General features: G+C 45.0%; 1 protein-coding gene across 10 annotated transcripts in view; it reads left to right on the plus strand.

Moving 5' to 3' along the window:
* LOC144770929 (uncharacterized) overlaps positions 1–16,885 on the plus strand; it is a 584,254-nt gene that overhangs the window by 506,652 nt on the left and 60,717 nt on the right. For 7 of the 10 annotated variants that reach the window (XM_078655752.1, XM_078655753.1, XM_078655755.1 and 4 more), the window contains 4 exons: positions 6,383–6,484; positions 7,894–7,995; positions 9,397–9,498; positions 12,300–12,401. In XM_078655752.1, the coding sequence (XP_078511878.1) occupies positions 6,383–6,484; positions 7,894–7,995; positions 9,397–9,498; positions 12,300–12,401 (408 nt within the window). Of the gene's footprint in view, positions 1–6,382; positions 6,485–7,893; positions 7,996–8,282; positions 8,454–9,396; positions 9,499–12,299; positions 12,402–16,885 lie in introns of those variants that run through there. The other 3 variants (XM_078655757.1, XM_078655756.1, XM_078655760.1) reach the window with 3 other exon arrangements.

The raw sequence follows: 16,885 nt of genomic DNA on the forward strand, positions 1-16,885 counted from the left end.
ACCTCATTCATGAAGGCAAATTCATAACCAATGCCTCCTCAAATGTGCGCTAGACGCAGACGATACAGCGGTCAGGTCTATCAATACCAGCGTTTTACTGCGCAGACACGCGTGGTTACGCATATCTGGTTTTAAAAACGAGGTGCAATCCACCATCCTCAAGCAACCAGTAAACCAAGACTTCCTGTTTGGCCCCGCAATTGACAACATTTTAGATAAAATGAAAAAGGACACAAACTGCCAAGTCAATGGGGGCTCTTCAGTTCCAACAACATCGAAGTTCCTTTCGCCGCTCCTCATATAGAGGCTCAGGAAGGGGCAACACATCGCAAACCTCCTCTACCTTAAAATCTAATACCCAGAGCACTTTTAACCAAGGCTCCAATAGAGGAGGTTATAGGGGAAACACTAATAAGGGCAGAGGACGTGGAGGCAATAACACCCGAGCCTCCACTGCCACCAAACAGTGACTTCATCACATTCCCTCCAGACCATTTAACACCAGTCGGAGGCAGACTCAACCAATTCCTACCTGTCTGGAACGCAATTACCACAGACAGGTGGGTGAGACAAATTATCCAGTATGGTTATTGCCTGGAACTCACTTCTACTCCACCCAACATACTACCCAAACAACGTCCTATGTCCAAAGAACACTAAACACTGTTACAGCAAGAGGTCCAATCCATGCTACAAAAGGGCGCCATAGAGCCTGTCCCTTTTCAACACCAGGGAACAGGAGTATATTCTCTATACTTCCTAATTCCCAAAAAGGACGGTTCCCTCAGACCCATGTTAGACCTCAGACCTCTGAACAATACATACTATCGGAGCACTTCCATATGATAACGCTACACCAGGTACTCACGTTGCTTCAGCAAGGCGACTTGCTTGCCACATTAGACCTCAAAGAAGCATACTTCCACATACCTATACATCCAGCGCACAGGAAATATCTCAGGTTCACAATAGAAGGTCAACACTATCAGTTCAGAGTTCTCCCTTTCGGAGTAACTACAGCACCAAGAGTGTTCACAAAGTGTCTAGCAGTACACCTCAGGAGGCAACACATCCACGTGTTTCCATACCTCGACGATTGGCTCATAAAAGCCAAAACGTACGCTCAATCTGCAAGTCACACGTCTCAAACACTCCAGCTGCTGCACAGTCTGGGGTTTTCCATACATTACCCGAAATCTCATCTACAACCCTCCCACATACAACAATATCTGGGAGCTACAATAGATACATCAGTAGCAAAGGCATAGCCAAACGCAGTCAGGATAGCCAACATGCAGACTCTAATTCAGAAGTTTCAGCAATCAAGCAAAAGACACTGCATATCAACCATCTAGAGTTGCTAGCAGTATTTCTAGCACTGAAAGCATTCCAAAAACACATATACAACAAGACTGTGTTGATCTGGACGGACAACATGACAGCCATGTACTACATCCAGAAACAGGGAGGGACTCACTCTCTACAGCTTTCTCACCTCGCGCAGAGCATATGGAGGTGGGCAATTCCAAAAAACATCTTTCTCCTAGCAGAACACTTGCCAGGGAAAGACAATCAAATAGCGGATCTGTTAAGCAGACAAAGCCAACAGATACACAAATGGGAGATTCACCCTCAAGCTCTCCAGCCATTCTTCCAAAAATGGGGGCATCCAGAGATTGATCTGTTTGCCGCAGAAGAAAACTCAAAATGCCAGTACTTTGCCGCCAGGTTTCCACATCCGTTGTCACAGGGCAATGTGATATGGATGAACTGGTCAGGCAGATTTGCGTACGCTTTTCCACCAGCCCCACTGATTCCGCTAGTGGCACGCAAACTACGTCAGCAGTCACTGACGATGATCCTGGTTGCTCCAACATGGGCGAGACAACCATGGTACACAACATTCCTAGAACTCTCCGTGGTTCCACATCAAAGACTGCGTCTATCGCCACATCTTCTAACTCAGAACCATGGAGAAATCAGGCACCCAGATCCCAATCAACTGAACCTGGCGATCTGGCTCCTGAAGTCTTAGAATTTGGATATCTCAACTTGCCTCCTGATTGTATGAACATTATCAAAGAGGCCCAACCACTAGAGCATGCTATGCAGCTAAATGGAAAAGATTTGTAATCTATTGCAATAATAACCAAATCAATCCATTAGACGCTTCAATACAAAACATTATTTGTTACTTGCTGCATCTACAAAGATGCAACTTAGCATACTCTTCTATAAGACTACATCTTGCGGCTATAGCTGCATACCTCCAAAACAGACAACACCTGTCTCTGTTCAGAGTTCCACCAATCAAGGCTTTCATGGAAGGGCTTAAAAGGATAATCCCTCCAAAACATCCACCTTCACCGGTCTGGAACTTAAATATAGTAATAACCAGACTTATGGGACCTCCTTTTGAACCACTCCACTCATGTGAACTGCAATTTCTAACATGGAAGGTGGCATTTTTAATTGCCATCACTTCACTCAGACGAGTAAGTGAGTTACAGGCTCTAACGATTCAGGAACCTTTCATGCAAATACGTGCAAATAAGGTAGTTCATACGTACTAACCCTAAGTTCATGCCAAAGGTCATATCCACTTTCCAAATCAATCAGTCCATAGAACTGCCCGTTTTCTTCCAAAACCCGCAGTCAGTAGCTGAGAGAGCCTTGCACACACTAGATGTAAGAAGAGCTCTGTTATATTATGTTGACAGAACTAAACCATTCAGGAAAACAAAGCAACTGTTTGTCGCTTTTTCACCACAGCATAAGGGTAACCCCATCTCAAAATCAGGAATAGCCAGATGGATAGTTAAATGCATCCAAATATGCTACCACAAAGCTAAACACACTCTAACAGTTCCCCCAAGAGCACACTCTATGCGCAAAATCGAGGCATCCATGGCTTTCCTGGGAAACATTCCACTAGAAGACATCTGTAGAGCAGCTACATGGTCTACCATACACACTTTCACTAAACACTATTGTGTAGATATGCAATCAAAGCAGCAAGCTGCTGTAGGCCAGGTTGTCCTCAGAACTCTTTCAAACTGCTGCAGCTGGGGCAGGCGTCCATTGCTAAAGGAGGTACTGCTATACAGTCTATGCTAAGATATGAATTCAGCAGCCCACATGCCTCGAACGGAAAATGCTACTTACCAGTATGCATCTGTAATTGGCATGTAGGGCTGCTGACATTCATATCGCCCACCCTCCTCCCCGGGGCCTGTCGCAGCTGCAGGATTTTCTTTGCATGGCCATCTTTTACTTTACTATACTCCATCTTTGCCACAATGGCGAAAAACAATCTGAGGATGGAGAGGATGCCCATGCGCACTGTAGTCCGGGGGAGGAGCCACCTATCTTGTGATACTTCGAAGACTCTTCCAAGACAACAAGGTGCAATCATCCGGACCCAACACTAGGCGGCGATCTATGCTAAGATATGAATGTCAGCAGCCCTACATGCCAAGAACAGATGCATACTGATAAGTAGCATTTTCCTTTTCAATTTCGCAGTACTTTCAAGATACAGGTGGCTGTACCTTAGTCTCCAAAATGGTCAGAATCTGGATCATGGGCCATAGTTTTGTGTGAAAACCTGCATTCAGTAGAAAACAACAACACTTGTAATACAGTGGCTGTGTGACTGGGTGTGTGGGTGGGCGTGTGAGGGGTTTTATGGGTGTGTGATTGGCTCTGTAGGTGTGTAACTGGGTCTGCAAGTGATTTTGTGGGTCTGTGAGTGTGTGGGTGTGCGATTGTTAGTGTTAGTAGTTTTGTGGGTCTGTGGGTAACTGTGAGTGGTTTTTTGGGCCTGTGAGTGTGTATGTTAGTGGCTGTGTGGGTCTTGAGTGGCTGTGTGGGTATGTAAGTGTGTGGCTGCATGTGTGAGTGGATTTGTGGGCCTGTTTGTGGGTGTATGAGTCTGTGAATGGGTGTATGAGTGTGTGAATGGGTGTGTGAGTGGATGTATGCATGTGTGAGTTGGGGTGTGAGTGGCTGTGTGTGTCTGTAAGTGGGTGTAAGTGGCTCTAAGGCTGTATGTGTATGACTTGGTGTGTTAGTGGATTTGTGGGTCTGTGAGTAGGTGTGCGAGTGGTTTTATGGGTGTGTAAGTGGCTGTGTGGGTCTGTGACTTGGTGTGTGAGTAGCTGTATGGGTGTGTGAGTAGCTCTGTAGGTGTATGACTGGGTCTATGAGTATTTTGTCAGTCTATGGGTGGGTATGTTAGTTGCTGTGTGTCTGTGAGTGGCTGCATGGGTTTGTGAGTGGCTGTGTAAGTGTATGACTGTGTGAGTGGTTATGTGGGTCTGTGAGTGGGTGTAGGAGTCTGAGTGGGTGTGTTAGTATGTGAATGGGTGTGTGAGTCTGGGTGTGTGTGAGTAGCTGTATGTGTTTGAGTAGGTGTGAGTGGCTATGTGGGTCTGAGTGGGTGTGTGAGTAGTTCTGTGGGTGTGTGAGTGGCTATATAGGTAAGTGACTGGGCGTGTTAGTGGTTTTGTGGGTCTGTGAGTGAATGTGTTGGTCTGTGAGTGCTTCTCTGGGTCTGTGCGGAAGTGTGAGTGACTATGGGTGTGTGAGTGGATGTATAGATGTGTGAGTAGATGTATAGATGTGCGAGTAGAAATGCGAGTAGTTGTGTGGGAGTGTGAGAGTATGTGAGTGAGTATGTTCTTTTTTTAATTGAGCACTGGATCCGTGTATCTGTCGTGCATTCACATGGGGGGTCTTGCTGAGCACTGCAACGGATCCATGGATCCTCACGTGCCCGCCTCACACACCCTCTCAATCAGTCCTATGGGGTCAGGATACCTGTATCCTGACCCCTTATATCATATGTCAGCTTTATTCTCCCCACTCTGGGACAAATGCTGATAAACTAAATGGCAGCCGTAACTGTCCTCTCAGGTTGCACCCAGCCAATCCCGGTATTACTGGTGGTACATGAATCCATGTCCTTAGATGTACATAAATCTTTTTCAGTTTATAACTCCAAAACTACTGAACCGATTTACACCAAGTTACAACAAGCATTTGCATATGTTTGATTTTTGTTGTTTAGGGGTGCCACTAAAATATTGTTTCTTCTTCCGTATGCTTTTTTTAGTTTTGTGGTCTTTGGTCTTAAGATGTAGGGTTTAGAAGCATGTTTTAGGTCCTCTTTAATTTTTTTATAAACTGTAGAGAATCAGGAAATATCAAAATCATATTTGATATTTTGGCTGTGTTTATTTCTTTCACTGATAGGTAAAATGGCTGGTTTCACAAGAATCTTTCCTAATATGCGTCATCACATTTACCCACAGAGAATTGGTGAAAACCCTTAATACATCAGCCTCCAGTTTCTAGTGGGTCAGTATTGATAGTAGGTGAATTGCCAAAGGCTCAGGCTTTAAACATTCAATGCAAGGTATAGTGGCAAGTATATGTAAAAATAGCACGATCACCAAGCATCTGGGATAGTGGTGAAAACATGACACCAGACTTTTGGAAATGATGCATAGAAATGTCCCTTCACCACCAATGGCATTTGAAGTCCATGAAACCTCACTGTGGTACTCTGTACAAGTTCGAGATCCCTTCAGTTAAGGGGAGTTTCCTCCGTAGTTTCAAAAGTGCTGATTCATTTTTGACCGCTTCAGTAGCTCTGTAGGCATAAGTGCCCAGCTCAACACAGATGTTGCAGAACCTGCCCTGAGAATCGCAATATTCAAATGCACCAGTATTGGCATGGAAAGCTATGTCAGTGGCCAGAGTTAACAAATTCTGTACTGGCTGTTTTGGCGTTGCCCGTCTCAAGTGCCAATGTTGAGAGGGCCTTTCCACAGAAGTTTACATAGGAAAGAAAGAAAGAGCGAGCGCACATGACCAAAGACTCACTGAAGAAGTATTCTATGGTGTACAACAATAAGTTTAATGTGCAAAATTCTTTTTGGACCTCATATACACTATACTTACACTGTCTATATACCATGTGCTATCAGTGCAGAAAGCAAGCAATAATAAAAGCAAAACGTTCCATAAACACCGGAAAAACACTTTTTCTGTTCTTAGTGGTGCGAAAATGTGTAACCACTGAAAACAACAGTTTTTAAGGTATTGAAATTACTTGAAAATACTGAATAAACCCCACCAGAATTTACCAAAAATAGAAACTGAAAACAGGAAAGCCTAGACATAATTGATGACCACAACAGTGCATGGCGAAGGCGAGAGTTATAGTTACTTGAGATACCTAGAACAGGTGAATTTAATTGGTTTTGTTTGTTTAAAATATTACCTAACTATAACGTCCCTTTTAACCCTTGGATATTTCCCTGAATAAACCGTTTCAGTCTGAAGAGATCTTATCGGTTTTCCTTTGCTTCAACAGGTCAGCCGGCAGTGTCAGTGATGACAGTCGGAGATCAACGACAGCCTTTGATGCTTCCTCCTATCCCCCAGGGAATTGAAAGAGTTGCTGAATTTGGTGCAGGTCAGGATCTTTTATTAAGTTGTTCTATTTCAATTCTTGATATGGGGGACAAGGCCACAATCTGTTGGCCTGGCTTGACAAAAGAGACATTTGTTGTTTAGGGGTGCCACTAAAATATTGTTTCTTCTTCCTTTTGCTTTTTTCAGTTTTGTGCTCTTTGGTCTTAAGATGTAGGGTTTAGAAGCATGTTTTAGGTCCTGTTTCATGTTTTTTATAAACTGTAGAGAATCAGGAAATCTCAAAATCATATTTGATATTTTGGCTGTGTTTATTTCTTTCACTGATAGGTAAAATGGCTGATTTCACAAGAATCTTTCCTAATATGCGTCATCACATTTACCCACAGAGAATTGGTGAAAACCCTTAATACATCAGCCTCCAGTTTCTAGTGGGTCAGTATTGATAGTAGGTGAATTGCCAAAGGCTCAGGCTTTAACCATTCAATGCAAGGTATAGTGGCAAGTATATGTAAAAAGAGCACGATCACCAAGCATCTGGGATAGTGGTGAAAACATGACACCAGACTTTTGGAAATGATGCATAGAAATGTCCCTTCACCACCAATGGCATTTGAAGTCAATGAAACCTCACTGTGGTACTCTGTACAAGTTCGAGATCCCTTCAGTTAAGGGGAGTTTCCTCCGTAGTTTCAAAAGTGCTGAATCATTTTTGACCGCTTCAGTAGCTCTGAAGGCATAAGTGCCCAGATCAACACAGATGTTGCAGAACCTGCCCTGAGAATCGCAATATTCAAATGCACCAGTATTGGCATGGAAAGCTATGTCAGTGGCCAGAGTTAACAAATTCTGTACTGGCTGTTTTGGCGTTGCCCGTCTCAAGTGCCAATGTTGAGAGGGCCTTTCCACAGAAGTTTACATAGGAAAGAAAGAGCGAGCGCACATGACCAAAGACTCACTGAAGAAGTATTCTATGGTGTACAACAATAAGTTTAATGTGCAAAATTCTTTTTGGACCTCATATACACTATACTTACACTGTCTATATACCATGTGCTATCAGTGCAGAAAGCAAGCAATAATAAAAGCAAAACGTTCCATAAACACCGGAAAAACACTTTTTCTGTTCTTAGTGGTGCGAAAATGTGTAACCACTGAAAACAACAGTTTTTAAGGTATTGAAATTACTTGAAAATACTGAATAAACCCCACCAGAATTTACCAAAAATAGAAACTGAAAACAGGAAAGCCTAGACATAATTGATGACAACAACAGTGCATGGCGAAGGCGAGAGTTATAGTTACTTGAGATACCTAGAACAGGTGAATTTAATTGGTTTTGTTTGTTTAAAATATTACCTAACTATAGCGTCCCTTTTAACCCTTGGATATTTCCCTGAATAAACCGTTTCAGTCTGAAGAGATCTTATCGGTTTTCCTTTGCTTCAACAGGTCAGCCGGCAGTGTCAGTGATGACAGTCGGAGATCAACGACAGCCTTTGATGCTTCCTCCTATCCCCCAGGGAATTGAAAGAGTTGCTGAATTTGGTGCAGGTCAGGATCTTTTATTAAGTTGTTCTCTTTCAATTCTTGATATGGGGGACAAGGCCACCATCTGTTGGCCTGGCTTGACAAAAGAGACATTTGTTGTTTAGGGGTGCCACTAAAATATTGTTTCTTCTTCCTTTTGCTTTTTTCAGTTTTGTGCTCTTTGGTCTTAAGATGTAGGGTTTAGAAGCATGTTTTAGGTCCTGTTTCATGTTTTTTATAAACTGTAGAGAATCAGGAAATCTCAAAATCATATTTGATATTTTGGCTGTGTTTATTTCTTTCACTGATAGGTAAAATGGCTGGTTTCACAAGAATCTTTCCTAATATGCGTCATCACATTTACCCACAGAGAATTGGTGAAAACCCTTAATACATCAGCCTCCAGTTTCTAGTGGGTCAGTATTGATAGTAGGTGAATTGCCAAAGGCTCAGGCTTTAAACATTCAATGCAAGGTATAGTGGCAAGTATATGTAAAAATAGCACGATCACCAAGCATCTGGGATAGTGGTGAAAACATGACACCAGACTTTTGGAAATGATGCATAGAAATGTCCCTTCACCACCAATGGCATTTGAAGTCAATGAAACCTCACTGTGGTACTCTGTACAAGTTCGAGATCCCTTCAGTTAAGGGGAGTTTCCTCCGTAGTTTCAAAAGTGCTGAATCATTTTTGACCGCTTCAGTAGCTCTGAAGGCATAAGTGCCCAGCTCAACACAGATGTTGCAGAACCTGCCCTGAGAATCGCAATATTCAAATGCACCAGTATTGGCATGGAAAGCTATGTCAGTGGCCAGAGTTAACAAATTCTGTACTGGCTGTTTTGGCGTTGCCCGTCTCAAGTGCCAATGTTGAGAGGGCCTTTCCACAAAAGTTTACATAGGAAAGAAAGAGCGAGCGCACATGACCCAAAGACTCACTGAAGAAGTATTCTATGGTGTACAACAATAAGTTTAATGTGCAAAATTCTTTTTGGACCTCATATACACTATACTTACACTGTCTATATACCATGTGCTATCAGTGCAGAAAGCAAGCAATAATAAAAGCAAAACGTTCCATAAACACCGGAAAAACACTTTTTCTGTTCTTAGTGGCGCGAAAATGTTTAACCACTGAAAACAACCGTTTTTTAAGGTATTGAAAACACTGAATAAACCCCACCAGAATTTACCAAAAATAGAAACTGAAAACAGGAAAGCCTAGACATAATTGATGACAACAACAGTGCATGGCGAAGGCGAGAGTTATAGTTACTTGAGATACCTAGAACTGGTGAATTTATTTGGTTTTGTTTGTTTAAAATATTACCTAACTATAACGTCCCTTTTAACCTTTGGATATTTCCCTGAATAAACCGTTTCAGTCTGAAGAGACCTTATCGGTTTTCCTTTGCTTCAACAGGTCAGCCGGCAGTGTCAAAGATGACAGTTGGAGATCAACGACAGCCTTTGATGCTTCCTCTGAACCCCCAGGGAATTGAAAGAGTTGCTGAACTTGGTGCAGGTCAGGATCTTTTATTAAGTTGTTCTATTTAAATTCTTTATATGGGGGACAAGGCCACCAAGCTGTTGGCCGGACTCGACAAGAGACATGGCCTGTTCCTGGGTATTTAAGATTGCAGACTAGGAAGGTAGGTTCCAAACAACTGATCCTGCCATATCCGAAACCTTTGCTAAACATTATGAGGATCTTTACACCTCCACAGTGTCTAGGACCGCCACAGACTGTGCTGTCTTTCTACAGACGCACACAGGTGAAGAGAGAGAGACTCTAGAGGCTAACTTGACAGACAAGCAGTTTGGGAGGGCTATACGAGGCCTGCAGTCAGGGAAAACAGCCGGACCCAATAGTATACCAGTAGAACTTTAGAAAAGGATGGCGGAAACAGTTGCCAAACACTTTAACTATGTTCCTCAGGGCGCAAGATGAGGGCAGCATTCCAGCGAGTAGCCACCATTGTTGTTATCCACAAGAAAGGCAAGCCATCGGCCGACTTTGGCTTGTATCGACCCATATCATTACTAAACGTAGAGGCAAAGGTGCTAGCAAAGGTCATGCCTAATAGAAGCACCCGCCTCAACTTGAGACACCTTTATGGAGCACTGCATGGGACCACACCACTCCAAATGGAGTAGCCAGTTTTGATGTCTCTGGATGGAAAAATGGTATTCAATACCATCAGATGGAACTACATCTTCGCTATTCTGGCTCGCTTGCGCTTTGGCCCAAAATTCTGTGGCTGGGTTAAACTCTTATATCAGGGCCCACTGGCTAGGGTGAGGATTAATAGACCAGTCTCCCACGTCTTTGCCCTGCAGAAGGGCACTAGGTGGGGATGTCCTCTTTTCCTGTGTGATCTTTGAGCAGGGTCCCAAGCTGCTAGCGGCCTGGATTTGTTAGGACTCCATTTTACACGAGTGAGGATTGTCTGGTATTGAGAGGAGCGCATCTCTCAGTATGCCAATGACATCTTGCTTTACCTTACCCCGCTGTCCCTTTCCATCTCCAGAGTCCTGCAGCTCTTTGACATCTTCAGGAGCTACTTGGGCCACAGTATCAACTGGGCTGGATCACTGATCTTTCCCCTGTCTGCTTCCCCCTGATTTCACAGCACTTTTGGTGCTTGAGAGATTTTCAAATCTAGGGATATATGTTACCTACAACCCACAAGGGGGGTTTGTGCGACGGAACGTTCTTGTATAACTGGACAGGCTGCATGGAGATGTGGAGCATTGGAAGAATCTGAAACAATAACGAAAACCTCTCCCTAACCCTTAATTAATACACAGGTAATACATCCTAAATAAGAAACAACAACATTGTCCCACAAAAACAACTGTTTATGATTTTTTATTGTATCAAAAGCCTCGTTTTTTAAAATGTATATGTAAATTCATTTGTATAAAAAACTTTGCTGTACAGAATTCAAGTGGAGCAAACCCCAAAAAAGCGAAACAGAAAATATGCAACAACATTATGACACCACAAGTCACACGGACATCAATCATACCATACATAACCCAAATGAGAAAACACAAATTATACACAACGTATTGTTTTACAAAAAACTGTTAAAATACAAAAAATACAAAAATTGTTTCAAGACCGAAAAACAGCGCTGTTTTTCTGTCTTGAAACAATTTTTGTATTTTGTGTATTGCAACTGTTAATGGTTAGGGAGAGGTTTTCGTTATTGTTTCTGGTTTTTCCCAGCCCTCCTCTCCCTATATTAAGAACCCCAGGACCCTCTTTGGTTTTTCTAGGCACTGGAAGAATCTACCACAATCCTCGATGGGCAGAGACCTGTATAAAATGACGACTCTCCCATGCCTTATGTGCTCCAAAACACACCATTCAGGTTCCCACCGGAGTTCTTTAAGACAATTGACCATGAAGCCCGTTCATTGTTGTAGAAGGGTGACTCCCGTACATTGCGTTGGGCAAACTCCAAAGGGGGCTGTTTGAGGGCGGATTGGCAGTCCCAGATATAGGAAAGTATTATTGGGCGACGCAGCTCCTGGTGATCATGATTGGGCTTTCTCAGATCGACAAGAACTGGCATACTGAGTTGGCAGGGAGGCCATGGTTCGCAGAGGCCATGAGGCGGTCCTTAAAGCAGGTAAGAGGAGTGCGACCCTCCGCCCCAGACCCAGACAGTGGTAAGGATATGGCGGGAGGCAACAAAATATTTGAGCTGGAGTGATAAACTCACCAATCTGACCCTGCTGTGGACAGTGACCTAATATGCGAGGTGGGGGGCCTGACTTGTTTCTTGAGATGGGAGCTAACAGGCAGAGAGCACCTGGGAGATGTCTGGAGGGACCAAGCTTTCTTATAATTGAGGTCTATGCCAGGAATACGAGCTGGCGGAGATGGAAGGATACAAATACTTGCAACTGGGACATGCCCTTAGCAGACACATACAAGAGGGGGAGCAGCTGCCAGAGGAGTTGCCTCTGTACGACCGTCTCCTGACAGAGCCCATAACTGACAAAGCGATCACTATGATGTACAGGAAGCTGGTCAACAACTCTGCTGTCCCGTTGGTGACGCTCAGGGAGACCAGGGCCGGAGACCTAGGGGACACAGAAGATGACGATTGGGTGGAAACTATCCAGACAACAACAGTGCAATGTGAAGGCGAGAGTTATAGTTACTTGAGATACCTAGAACTGGTGAATTTAATTGTTTTTGTTTGTTTAAAATTTTACCTAACTATAACGTCCCTTTTAACCTTTGGATATTTCCCTGAATAAACCGTTTCAGTCTGAAGAGATCTTATCGGTTTTCCTTTGCTTCAACAGGTCATCCGGCAGTGTCAGTGATGACAGTCGGAGATCAACGACAGCCTTTGATGCTTCCTCCGAACCCTGAGGGAAGTGAAAGAGTTGCTGAACTTGGTGCAGGTCAGGATCTTTAATTAAGTTGTTCTATTTAAATTCTTGATATGGGTGGACAAGGCCACCAAGCTGTTGGCCTGGCTCGACAAAAGAGACATGGCCCGTTCCTGGTTATTGAAGATTGCAAACTGGGAAGGTAGGTTTGAAACAACTGAGCCTGCCATATCCGACACCTTTGCTAAACATTATGAGGATCTTTACCCTCCACAGTGTCTTGGACCGTCACAGACTGTGCTGTCTTTCTACAGACCCACACAGGCGAACAGAGAGAGACTCCAGAGGCTAACTTGACAGACAAGCAGTTTGTGAGGGCGATACGAGGCCTGCAGTCAAGGAAAACAGCCGGACCCAATCGAATACCAGTAGAACTTTAGAAAGGGATCGCGGAAACAGTTGCCAAACACTTTGACTATGTTCCACAGGGCGCAAGATGAGGGCAGCATTCCAGCATTCCAGCGAGTAGCCACCATTGTTGTTATCCACAAGAAAGGCAAGCCATCGACCGACTTTGGCTTGTATCGACCCATATCCTTACTAAACGTAGAGGCAAAGGTGCTAGCAAAGATCCTGGCTACCAGGCTGCGCTCTGTTATCACTTCGCTCATACATCCCGGCCAGTCGGGTTGGATGCCTAATAGAAGCACCCGCCTCAACTTGAGACACCTTTATGGAGCACTGCATGGGACCACACCACTCCAAATGGAGTAGCCAGTTTTGATGTCTCTGGATGGAAAAATGGTATTCAATACCATCAGATGGAACTACATCTTCGCTATTCTGGCTCGCTTGCGCTTTGGCCCAAAATTCTGTGGCTGGGTTAAACTCTTATATCAGGGCCCACTGGCTAGGGTGAGGATTAATAGACCAGTCTCCCACGTCTTTGCCCTGCAGAAGGGCACTAGGTGGGGATGTCCCCTTTTCCTGTATGATCTTTGAGCGGGGTCCCAAGCTGCTAGCGGCCTGGATTTGTTAGGACTCCATTTTACACGAGTGAGGATTGTCTGGTATTGAGAGGAGCGCATCCCTCAGTATGCCAATGACATCTTGCTTTACCTTACCCCGCTGTCCCTTTCCATCTCCAGAGTCCTGCAGCTCTTTGACATCTTCAGGAGCTACTTGGGCCACAGTATCAACTGGGCTGGATCACTGGTCTTTCCCCTGTCTGCTTCCCCCTGATTTCACAGCACTATTGGTGCTTGAGAGATTTGCAAATCTAGGGATATATGTTACCTACAACCCACAAGGGGGGTTTGTGCGACGGAACGTTCTTGTGTAACTGGACAGGCTGCATGGAGATGTGGAGCATTGGAAGAATCTGAAACAATAACGAAAACCTCTCCCTAACCCTTAATTAATACACAGGTAATACATCCTAAATAAGAAACAACAACATTGTCCCACAAAAACAACTGTTTATGAGTTTTTATTGTATCAAAAGCCTCGTTTTTTAAAATGTATATGTAAATTCATTTGTATAAAAAACTTTGCTGTACAGAATTCAAGTGGAGCAACCCCCAAAAAAGCAAAACAGAAAATATGCAACAACATTATGACACCACAAGTCACACGGACATCAATCAAACCATACATAACCCAAATGAGAAAACACAAATTATACACAACGTATTGTTTTACAAAAAACTGTTAAAATTCAAAAATAGTTTCAAGACCGAAAAACAGCACTGTTTTTCTGTCTTGAAACAATTTTTGTATTTTGTGTATTGTAACTGTTAATGGTTAGGGAGAGGTTTTCGTTATTGTTTGTTTTTTCCCAGCCCCCCTCTCCCTATATTAAGAACCCCAGGACCCTCTTTGGTTTTTCTAGGCACTGGAAGAATCTACCACAATCCTCGATGGGCAGAGACCTGTATAAAATGACGACTCTCCCATGCCTTATGTGCTCCAAAACACACCCTTCAGGTTCCCACCTGAGTTCTTTAAGACAATTGACCATGAAGCCCGTTCATTGTTGTAGAAGGGTGACTCCCGTACATTGCGTTGGGCAAACTCCAAAGGGTGCTGTTTGAGGGCGGATTGGCAGTCCCAGATATAACAAAGTATTATTGGGCGACGCAGCTCCTGGTGATCAATGACTGGGCTTTCTCAGATCGACAAGAACTGGCATACTGAGTTGGCAGGGAGGCCATGGTTCGCAGAGGCCATGAGGCGGTCCTTAAAGCAGGTAAGAGGAGTGCGACCTCCCGCCCCAGACCCAGACAGTGGTAAGGATATGGCCGGAGGCAACAAAATATTTGAGCTGGAGTGATAAACTCGCCAATCTGACCCTGCTGTGGACAGTGACCTAATATGCGAGGTGGGGGGCCTGACTTGTTTCTTGAGATGGTAGCTAATAGGCAGAGAGCACCTGGGAGATGTCTGGAGGGACCAAGCTTTCTTATAATTGAGGTCTATGCCAGGAATACGAGCTGGCGGAGATGGAAGGATACAAATACTTGAAACTGGGACATGCCCTTAGCAGACACATACAAGAGGGGGAGCAGCTGCCAGAGGAGTTGCCTCTTTACGACCGTCTCCTGACAGAGCCCATAACTGAGAAAGCGATCACTATGATGTACAGGAAGCTGGTTAACAACTCTGCTGTCCCGTTGGTGACGCTCAGGGAGGCCTGGGCCGGAGACCTAGGGGTCAAAGAAGATGAAGATTGGGTGGAAACGATCCAGAGCCTGCGGGTCATTGCAATTCGCGCTCGGTTTAGACTGATTCAGCTTAGGATCTTTGATAGATCTTATTATTCCACGACTCTGCTAGCTGAGATGGGGCGGGCTGATCAACTCGTCACCGGGGTTGTGGCCAGGAGTCCTCAATTTTCCTTGTCATGTGGGAATGTCTGGTGACAGGTCACTGAGGTAATGTCCACAGTTTCTGTCCTTAGAAGCAAAGTGGCTCCTCCTGACAGTCCCAGGTGAGCAGCCATGGCCTTGGTATACAAAGATGTGGTTGGTGATGGCTGGGGGGCGTGACCAAGAAGAACACTGCATGGGCCTGGGGCCACACCACTTCTCCAAGACTTGAGGACCGGGAGTCTGACCTAGATTAATGCCAGAGGGTGGAGCAGGTAGTGTACCAGAGATTAACTGCCCCTAATAAATGGGATAAAGTATGGGGTGCCTTTGGTACTTTAGGGGCTACTGATGACCGAGAGAAGTTTCTCGGGGGTGGACTAGGGCTCTACTGGGGACATTATATTGTCCCCAGTATTGTCCATGCAAACTGCATGGAACATGACTGGCTGTAAAAGCACCCTCTCTTAAATATGCATGCACATTTTTCAAGCTATACCTCTTAGGCACTACATTTGTAGCAGCACACCAATCTACATGCATTTCCTGTTTAATCTATATGATGAGCAATGTTTCAATAAAGAGTTAAAAAAAATAGGTGAAACAATCAATTATCACCTCCATGCTCATACAAAAATCAAACAAATCCGTTCTTTCATCAACCCTAAACCTAATCATGTGTTCATGGTCTTCTTGAGGACTTGGTGTCAGGAAGTGATGTTAGTGTATGGATGTGTAGTAGCTTTGCAGGTGAGGTACGGCTGTGGACATACGTTATTGGTGTTGACCGTCCTGACTCCATCAGTAGCGGTCGCTCCCTCGATCCCTGGCCTCCCTGTGGTATCGTAACTGACCTCGTTTTTACTTTGCTCTGTGCCCTTTAAACTCGGTGCCTGCTAGGATCTCTAGCGCTCATAGCGCTCTATTTGCCCATTAGCGCCGCCTGATTTCTAAGCGCTTTAGTGCCTCTTATGCTGCCTTGAGTTATCTGCGCTGTGTGAGGAAACTGTGTATCTGCTCTTTTTGCTCTGGTGGTCCCGTGGCGCTCGCATTGCCTGTTGCATAATATACTCTGTGCCTGATCCTCACTCTGTGCCCCAGCCTCACTCGGCTTTGCTCCGCTTCCATTTTGTTTGTTTTGTTTTTTTGCCTTCCGAGCCCGTCCTCCCCACCCCGACCCCGCCTCCCAGCTGCCCCTCCCACGCCCCTCCCCGTCCACTATCCATATATGAGCGATGCTTTCTCGCACAGCGTTCACGCGCAGCGATCGCGCCCCAGTCGCGCCGAAGGTGCGCCAAAGGTAAGCCCGGACCGCGCCCAGCGCCAGACCCCCTGGTCCCCGCCGCACCCAATCCACTAGACTCACATATGATGCCGCAACTCTCCTCGCCCTCAACCCCGGTCGCACACCACAATGCTGCAAAGCCACCCCAGGACGTACCCACGGCCCATTCACCTGCCTCTCCTGCAAGTTCAACTGTTCCAGGACCCTCACCAAACCCCCCTCCTCCACACGCAACCCCGACTCTAACCACCTGAAGTGCATCCTGCTCAACACCCGCTCGGTCCACAGACACGCTACGGAACTCTGGGACCTACTCGACACTGCTTCACCTGACATCGCCTTCCTTACAGAAACATGGATGAACACATCTTCAGCTCCCGACATCGCCATAGCCATACCGAAAG

The sequence above is a fragment of the Lissotriton helveticus genome, chromosome 7 (genome assembly GCF_964261635.1).
Source record: "Lissotriton helveticus chromosome 7, aLisHel1.1, whole genome shotgun sequence".
Taxonomy (NCBI): Eukaryota; Metazoa; Chordata; class Amphibia; order Caudata; family Salamandridae; genus Lissotriton; species Lissotriton helveticus.